We start from the raw sequence: 9,881 nt of genomic DNA, 5'->3' as shown, positions 1-9,881 counted from the left end.
CCTAATGAAAAGCAAAAGAATAGCCAGAAGCTCAGTTATACAGAAATATGTGAAAATCTTTTTAAACTGGATTTCTATAGAGAATTCTATGTAATTCCAGGCATATCTGGAACATAACAGTAGTAGTTTCCTAAAACTAAACCATGAACCTAATGAATTCTTCAAAACCACTTTCCTAATGAATGAAAGTAGATTAAAATGAAGAAAAACAGTGTGGTCTCATTTGTCTCATGATCTTTCATCTTCCTAAATATCAATGATGAATTATTGAACTCAACTCTTGAATCCTTAAGAAATTTCCCACAAAAATACATATGGAATATTCTTTAATGCCTCCTTCATATCTTTGTTCTGGAAGTTATAGATCAGGGGATTAAAGAATGGTGTTGCCAAAGCATAAAACAAGGTCACAAATTTCTGCATCCCAGGATGGTCCCCAGAACCTGGGCTAACATACATCACCATGACTGAGCCATAGAACAAGGACACCACAGCAAGGTGGGAGGTACAAGTAGAGAAAGCCTTATGCCTCCCGGAGCCTGAGGGCACCTGTAACACCACTCTGAGGACACAGAAGTAAGTGCCAAGGATGTACAGAAAGGTGAGGAAGATAATGAGAGAGCTAATAATACCACAGGTCAGAGTAGTTCCAGATACTGGAGCACAGGACAATGCCAGTAAGGGTGCCAGATCACAGAGAAAATGGTCAATGGTGTTTGGACCACAGAAGGGCACCTGAGATATTAGGGTCAAAGGGGTCAGTAACCAGAGAAAGCCACCTGCCCAGCAGAAAACCACTAACTGGGCACATAAGTCATGGGTCATTACGGTGGGATAGTGCAAAGGTCTATAAATAGCAAGCAATCGATCAAAAGACATCACTGACAGAAATAAACATTCAGCAGCACACATGGAGAAGAAGAAGTAGAACTGGAGCAGGCAGCCAGCATAGGAGATGCTCTTGGTCTGGGAGATGATGGTGGCCAACAATTTGGGCACATTAGAACTGACATAGCAGATCTCCAGGAAGGAGAAGTTGGCCAGGAGGATGTACATGGGCTTGTGGAGTTTCCTGCTTGACCACACAGCACAGATGATGGACAAGTTGCCCATGAGGGTCAGGAGGTAGATGAGGGAGAAGAGTACAAAGAGGAGCCTCTGGATCTCTTTGCGGCAGGGGAAGCCCAGGAGGATGAACTCACTCACAGATCCAGAGATATTACTGGTCTTCAGGATCCTCATTGGTCTCACCTGTGAAGGCAACAGGATAGTAAGAACCAAAGAAATATTTACACTATTTTTATTTTTCCTGGTAAAGAGATATGCATTTCTTTTCCTCAGTTTGAGTTTGTGAGGTTAGAAGGGTTGGCTGCTCTTTCGTCTCTATCTCCCTTCCTGATTTATTCAATGAATATTTATCAAACATATCATATTTCCAGACACTGTACTGGGAGATGTAGAAAGAACAATAAATAAAACAAGCTAAGCCCTTGCCCTTATGGAGCTCATACCAAACACCCTTTGTTCAAAGCTACTTTAAACAGTTACAAGGTTACTCTAGGATTTCTATATAGAGGGATTTTAAGAGTTTAAATCTTTTTGGAAGAAATGCCAGAACTTTGTCCTTGAAACCTCATTTGCATAGCAAGGAAAATGTTTTCTATGTTTGTGTCAACTTCATGGGGGGCTGCTAGAGATCATGGGGTGCATGTTAACATCCCTCCACCTGCATTATGTGCTTCCACTGACACAGTAACAGCAGGATGCGACAATTCAAAACAAAATTTTCTGTTGTCATTCAGAGACATGGACATTATATTGAGTTCGAAAAAATTGGGGAAGGCTTTTGAGTGGGTAATGGACCTTGGTAGCAAAGGATAGAATTTTCCAAAGTAAAATGTGGAGCCAAGAAAAGATTTGATACAAGAAATAATGTTCAGGGAAGAGACCAAAAGAATGACAGTTAAAACACTTGTAAGAGAATGGTAAATTATAAATGATAAAGATGAGGCCATATGGCAGAAAACTCCCTGCCAGTCTGATTAGTTCGGCTTTAGCTTGTCAGTCAATGGAAAACAGATGATCTAGAAGACAAAGATAATCAGAGCTTTATCTAAGCAACATTTTGCAAGAGTATTTGGTACTGGGTAATAAAATAAGCAAGGATTCTCCAGGTGGTTCAAATGGTTAACAAGTCCAATTGCTACCCAAGAGGTTGGAGGTTTGAGTCCATCCAGAGGTGCCTTTCAAGAAAGGCCTGATGATCTACTTCCCAAAAATCAGCCATTGAAAACCTTCTGGAGCACAGTTTTATTCTGACACAGAGGGGGTGGCCGTTAGTTGGAATAGTTGATTCCCCTTCCCCCTATTTTTTAAAATAATTTTAATTTAAATATTAAATATTTCATTAAATGAAGTAGGTACTACTTACAAAGTTTTCCTCTCCTGCAAGTCACACACAATCACAGGTTTGCTATGCAGACATCTGTGTGAAAGAGAACAGTAAACAATCAAGTTAGTCTTCTCAATTATTGCCAAGTCTTAAAAAAAAAATTCCCTATTTTTCCATCTTTTAGGAATAGAATTCTTTTGAAGATAATCTGCACAAACAAAATGAAAATTTAACAAAAGATATTTTCTTTATCCCACGCCTGATAAGCATTGGGTAATAGAATACTCATGAAGTTTTATACTCCTTCTTCATATCAATATATGAAACAAAATGGACTGTGAGATAGAGGAGAGAAGTTACTGCTCCATGTGCTCATGTATCCTAAAGGCAGCCAAAGGGTCTGAGATGTTAGCTCTTTGGTAAAGCACTATTTGGTTCCTTTCTTCACAGATGTCCCCTTGTGATTTTACTTAGGGAATACAACCTGCCAAGCATCTCTCCATTACCCATCATTTATCCCTTCCAGATTCTGAGGTCCTATCTCTAGAGACCACAACCCCAGGAGCAATGGGGGCAATTAACCTGCATCACACAGATCTGAGTATCTTTCTTCTTCAGTGATTGCCATGTTGAAGATGAAAATACATGAGTGTGCATACATACATATGTGGACTCACACACACACACACATTCGCACACATGCACATTGTGGGTTGCTAACACCGTAGTGCTTCCTCCAGAGTTACTTCTCCTGACCATAATTAATTACCCCTTGGCTAACAAAGCTTTTCTACAAGAGATGCATCTTTGCTTTCAAGCTTTGTTAAGCTTGGCATCCTATACCCAGAGTCTCCCATTCCTAATGTCCAAATGGCAGTTTAAAGACCTCGTACACTACATCCAGAATGATCTTATACCCAGACATCCACAGTGCTAACTAGCTCCATTCCTTACAAACTCCTATTCCTACATATAGATCAAAAAGTAGGGTAGATATTTGTCAACCAAGAAGTTAAGAAATCAGTTGTGTGACACACACATGTCCATTTCCTCTCCCTCAAGTCTAGGCTACATTTCTAAGCCTCCCTTGCAGTTAGGTGTGGTCGTGGTACCAAGTTCTAGTCAGCAGAATGTAATGAAAATGGATGTGCAATGCTTCTGGTCTTATCCATACACAGTCCTTGATAATCTCTGATGCAACAGAGCATGGTGACGGTGAAAGTCACAATTAAACGTGGTAAAGCCAAAGATGGAGAGATCCTGAGTTCCAGAATCAGTACCCGAAGCATGATTACCTGCTGATCAGGAGTATTCACTTAGATTTTAAATGAGCAATAAATTAACTTCATTTATGTTTGATCCACTAAAAAAAAACAATTTTACTTGGAGAAGAGCAACACGACCAATTGAAACAAATATTTACATTTTGAAAAATGTACAAAGAAAACAATCTGTGGGTGAACATGTAAAAATTTATATATTTGGGGGCTTGTTCTTCTGAAACATCTAATTTTAAAACAAGAAGAAATCAAAGAAATTGTTTTTATGAAGCCCAAGTATCTACCAGCGAGGAATAGAAAGTGAATGTCAGGAAATAAATTTACCAATAAATCACCATTAGGTTTTATTCAGAGATGATTTACTTAAAAACTGTGATCTTTGTTGATCTGCATTCACAGCAAGCATAACCATTCTTCCTTTAGCTTGAGACAAAACTTGTGGAGCAGGAGAGGAAGACAAGGCAATATAAAGAAATAAACGTTAGGTTTAAACTTAGAAAAATAGGGGTAAATATTAAGGTAACCACAAAGGAGGCTAACAATCCTAATCCTCAAAATAAAATACAAGAAAAAATACAGACTCAGCAGAAACAAAACAACAACAAATAACAGGACAAGATAATATATAAAGATAAACTACTCAGCACAAAAAATTCAGTGGGAAAAAGAAACTGTCAACAATATACAAAAAAAGACAACAAAATGACAGCACTAGACTCATATCTATCCATAATTATGCTGAACATAAATGGTCTAGATGTACCAATAAAGGGACAGAGAGTGGCGGAATGGATAAAAAAACACGATCCATGGATATGCTGCCTACGAGAGACATGCCTTAGAATTAGAGACACAAACAAACTAAAACTCAAAGGATGGAAAAAAATACATCAAGCAAACAACAATCAAAAAAAGAGCAGGAGTGGCAATATTAATTTCTGAGAAAATAGACTTTAAAGTTAAATTCACCACAAAGGATAAGGAAGGATACTATATAATGATTAAAGGGACAATATATCCGGAGGATATAGCCATATTAAATATTTATGCACCCAATGACAGGGCTGCAAGATATGTAGAACAAACTCTAACAGCATTGAAAAGTGAGATAAACAGCTCCACAATTACAGCAGGAGACTTCAACACACCACTTTTGGTGAAGGAAAGGACATCCAGAAAGAAGCTCAATAAAGACACGGAAGATCTAAATGCCACAATCAACCAACTGGACCTCACAGACATATACAAAACACTCCGCCCAACAGCAGCCAAGTATACTTTCTTTTTCAAGTGCACATAGAACATTCTCTAGAATAGACCACGTATTATGTCTTAAAGCAAGCCTTAGTAGAATCCAAAACATTGAAATATTACAAAGCATTTTGCCTGACCATAAGGCCATAAAAGTAGAAATCAATAACAGAAAAAGCAGGGAAAAGAAATCAAACACTCAGAAACTGAACAATACCCTGCTCAAAAATGACTGGCTTATAGAATACATTAAGGAGGGAATAAAGAAATTCTAGAATCCAAAGTGAATGAAAACCCTTCTATCAGAACCTTTGGGACACAGCTAAAGCAGTGCTCAGAGGGCAATTTATATCAATAAATGCACACATCCAAAAAGAAGAAAGGGCCCAAATCAGAGAATTATCCCTACAACTTGAACAAATAGAAAGACAGCAACAAAAGAAGCCCTCTGGTACCAGAAGAAAGCAAATAATAAAAATTAGAGCAGAACTATATGAAATAGAAAGCAGAAAAACAACTGAAAGAGTTAACAAGACAAAAAACTGGTTCTTTGAGAAAATTAACAAAATTGACAAACTATTGGCCAAACTGACAAAAGAAAAACAGGAGAGGAAGCAAATAACTCGAATAAGATATGAGATGGGTGATATTACAACAGACCCAATTGAAATTAAAAGAGTCATATGAGATTACTATGAAAAATTATACTCCAACAAAGTTGAAAACCTAGAAGAAACAGATGAATTTCTAGAAACACACTACCTACCTAAACTAACACAGACAGAGGTAGAGCAACTAAATAGACCCATAACAAAAGAAGAGATTGAAAAGGTAATTAAAAAACTTTCAAGGAGGGGGGGAAGCCCCGGCCCAGAGGGCTTCACTGCAGTGTTCTACCAAGCTTTCAGAGAAGGGTTAATATCACTACTACCAAAAGTATTTCAGAGCATAGAAAAGGACGGAATACTCCCAAATTCATTCTATGAAGTCACCATATCCCTGATACCAAAACAAGGAAAGACACCACAGAAAAGGAAAATTAGAGGCCTTTATACCTCAACAACTTAGATGCAAAAAACCTCAACAAAATTCTAGCCAATAGAATTCAACAACATATCAAAAAAATAATTCACCATGACCAGGTGGGATTCATACCAGGTATGGAGGGATGGTTCAACATTAGAAAAACTATTAATGTAATCCATCACGTGAATAAAACTAAAGACAAGAAGCACATGATCTTATCAATTGATGCAGAAAAGGCATTTGACAAAGTTCAAGATGCATTCATGATAAAAACTCTCAGCAAAATAGGAATAGAAGGAAAATTCCTCAACATAATAAAGGGCATTTATACAAAGCCAATAGCCAATATCATCGTAAACGGAGAGAGTCTGAAAGCATCCCCCTTGAGATCGGGAACCAGTCAAGGATGCCCCTTATCACCACTCTTATTCAACACTGTGCTGGAGGTCTTAAGCAGAGCAATTAGGATAGATAAAGAAATAAAGGGCATCAGATTAGTAAAGAAGAAGTAAAAATATCTCTATTTGCAGATGACATGATCTTATACCAGAAAATGCTAAAGAATTCCCAAGAAAAGTACTGAAACTAATAGAAGAGTTCAGCAGAGAATCAGGATACGAGGTAAACTTACAAAATCAGTTGGATTCCTCTACACGAATCAAAAGAACATCGCAGAGGAAATCACCAAATCAATATCATTTACAATAGACCCCAAGAAGATAAAATACTTAGGATAAATCTTACCACAGATGTAAAAGACCTGTTGTTGTTAGGTGCCGTTGAGTCGGTTCCGATTCATAGTGACCCTATGCACAACAGAATGAAACACTGCCCGACATTCCAGGTTCCGATTATTAACGGATGTTTGCAGCTCTTCCTTCTCATTTTGAGTTGTGCCACATCAGCAAATGAAGGTCCTGAAAGCTTTACTCCATCCATGTCATTAAGTTTGACTCTACTTTGAGGAGGCAACTCTTCCCCAGTCATCTTTTGAGTGCCTTCTAACCTGGGGTGCTCATCTTCCAGCACTATATCAGACAATGTTACCCTGCTATTCATAAGGTTTTCACTGGCTAATGCTTTTCAGAAGTAGACTGTCCTTCTTTCTAGTCTGTCTTAGTCTGGAAGCTCAGCTGAAACCTGTCCTCCATAGGGGACCCTGCTGGTATCTGAACACCGGTGGCATAGCTTCAAGCATCACAGCAACACACAAACCCCCACAGTACGACAAACTGACAGACACGTGGGGGGTAAAAGACCTATACAATGAAAACTACAAGGCACTACTACAAGAAAACAAAAGAGACTTACATAAGTGGAAAAACATACCTTGCTCATGGATAGGAAGACTTAACATTGTAAAAATGTTTATTCTACCAAAAGCGGTCTATAGATACAATGCTATCTGATCCAAATTCCAAGGACATTTTTTAATGAGATGGAGAAACAAATCACCAACTTCATATGGAAGGGAAAGAGGCCCTGGATAAGTAAAGCATTACTGAAAAAGAAGAACAAAGTGGGAGGCTTCACTCTACCTGATTTTAGAACCTATTATACCACCACAGTAGTCAAAACTGCCTGGTACTGGTACAACAGATACATAGACCAATGGAACAGAATTGAGAATCCAGGCATAAATCCAAACACAATCGAGCAGCTGATATTTGACAAAGTCTCAAAGTCAGTTTAATGGAAAAAAGACAGTCTATTTATAGATGGTGCCCAGCTACAACTGATGACTGCCCTGACAGGGTGCACAACAGAGAACCCCTGAGGGAGCAGGAGAGTAGTGGATGCAGACCCCAAATTTTCATAAAAAGACCAGACTTAATGGTCTCCCTGAGTTTAGAAGGATCCCGGTGGTCATGGCCCCCAGACCTTCTTTTGGGCCAGGACAGGAATCATTCCCAAAGCCAACTCTTTAGACATGGATTGAACTGGACAATGGGTTGGGGAGGGATACTGGTGAGGAGTGAGCTTCTTGGATCAGGTGGACACTTGAGACTATGTTGGGATCTCCTGCTTGGAGGGGATATGAGAGGGTAGAAGGGGTTAGATGCTGGTGAAATGGACATGAAAAGAGAGAGTGGAAGAGAAAGCAGGCTGTCTCATTAAAAACATTAGGGGGAGCTTAATTGGGAGTATGTAGCAAGGTATATATTGGTTTTTGTGTGAGAGACTGACTTGATTTGTAAACTTTCACTTGAAGAACAATAAAAATTATTAAAAAAATAAAAGACAGTCTGTTTAACAAATGGTGCTGGCAGAATTTGATATTCATCTTCAAAGAAATGAAACAAGACCCATACCTCACACCATGCACAAAAACTAACTCCAAATGGATCAAAGACCTAAATATAAGATCTAAAATGATAAAGATCATGGAGGAAAAAATAAGGACAACACTAGGAGGCCTAATACGTGGCATAAATGGTATATGAAACATTACTGACAATGCAGAAGAGAAACTAAATAACTGAGAGCTCCTAAAAATCAAACAAAAGATTACCTACACATTGGGAAAAAGATTTTAGCTATGACATTTCCAATCATGGTCTGATCTCTAAAATCTACATGATACTGCAAAAACAATGACAGAAAGACAAATAACCTGGTAAAAAAATGGGCAAAAGACATTAACAGGCATTTCACTAAAGAAGACATTCAGGTAGCTAACAGATACATGAGGAAATGCTCACGTTCATTAGCCATTAGAGAAATGTTAATCAAAACTACAATGAGATTCCATCTCACTCCAACAAGGCTGGCGTTGATCCAAAAAACACAAACTAATAAATGTTGGAGAGGTTCTGGAGAGACTGGAGCACTTATACACTGCTGGTGGAAATGTAAAATGGTACAACCGCTTTGGAAATCGATTTGGCGCTTTCTTAAAAAGCTAGAAATAGAACTGCCAGACGATTCAGCAATCCCACTCCTTGGAATACATCCTAGAGAGATAAGAGCCTTTCCATGAACAGATATATGCACACCCATGTCCATTGCAGCACTGTTTCCAGTAGCAAAAAGGTGGAAGCACCAAGGTGCCCATCAGTGGGTGAATGGATAAATAAATTATGGTATATTCACACAATGGAATACTATGTATCGATAAAGAACAATGATGAATCTGTGAAACATTTCATAACATGGAGGAATCTGGAAGGCATGCTGAGTGAAATTAGTTGCAAAAGGACAAATATTGTATAAGACCGCTATTATAGAAAATCGAAAAATATTCTTTGATGTTTGCAACAGTGTGTCGGGGGAGGGAGAGATGTTTTCTTAATTGGACAATAGATAAGAACTATTTTAGATGAAGGGAAAGATAACACACAATACAGGAGAGGTCAGCACAATTGGACTAAACCAAAAGCAAAGAAGTTTCCTGAATATACTGAGCGCTTCGAAGGCCAGCGTAGCAGTGGAGGGGGTTTTGGGACCATGGTTTCAGGGGACATCTAAGTCAATTGGCATAATAATATCTTTTAATAAAACATCCTGCATTCCACTTTGAAGAGTGGCTTTTGGAGTCTTAAACTCCAGCAAGCAGCCATCTAAGATGAATCAATTGGTCTCAAACCATGTGGAGCAAAGGAGAATGAAGAACACCAAAGACACAGGTAACTATGAGCCCAAGAGACAGAAAGGGCCACATAAACCAGAGACTACATCAGCCTGAGACGAGAACTAGATGGTGCCTGGCTACAACCGATACTGTGCTGACAGGGAGCACAACAGAGAACCCCTGAGGGAGCAGGACAGCAGTGGGATGCAGACTCAAATGCTTGTAAAAGGACCAGACTTGATGGTCTGACTGAGACTAGAAGGACTCTGGAGATTATGGTTCCCAGACCTTCTGTTAGGCCAAGACAAGAGCTATTTCCAAAGCCAACTCTTCAGACAGGGATTGGACTGGAGTATACGAT

At 38.8% G+C, this 9,881-nt stretch overlaps 1 protein-coding gene across 1 annotated transcript; it reads right to left on the bottom strand.

Moving 5' to 3' along the window:
• Positions 1-205: 205 nt before the first annotated feature.
• On the bottom strand, positions 206-1,772 carry LOC100666504 (olfactory receptor 11G2-like). Its single transcript, XM_003421631.3, has one exon. The coding sequence runs from the start codon at positions 1,240-1,242 to the stop codon at positions 289-291; it is 954 nt and encodes a 317-aa protein (XP_003421679.2). The 5' UTR covers positions 1,243-1,772; the 3' UTR covers positions 206-288.
• Between the last annotated feature and the right edge of the window lie 8,109 nt (positions 1,773-9,881).

The sequence above is a fragment of the Loxodonta africana genome, chromosome 10 (genome assembly GCF_030014295.1).
Source record: "Loxodonta africana isolate mLoxAfr1 chromosome 10, mLoxAfr1.hap2, whole genome shotgun sequence".
NCBI classification, from domain to species: Eukaryota; Metazoa; Chordata; class Mammalia; order Proboscidea; family Elephantidae; genus Loxodonta; species Loxodonta africana.
The sequence above is the reverse complement of the archived record's forward strand: the minus strand, read 5'-3'. Positions and strand labels throughout refer to the sequence as shown.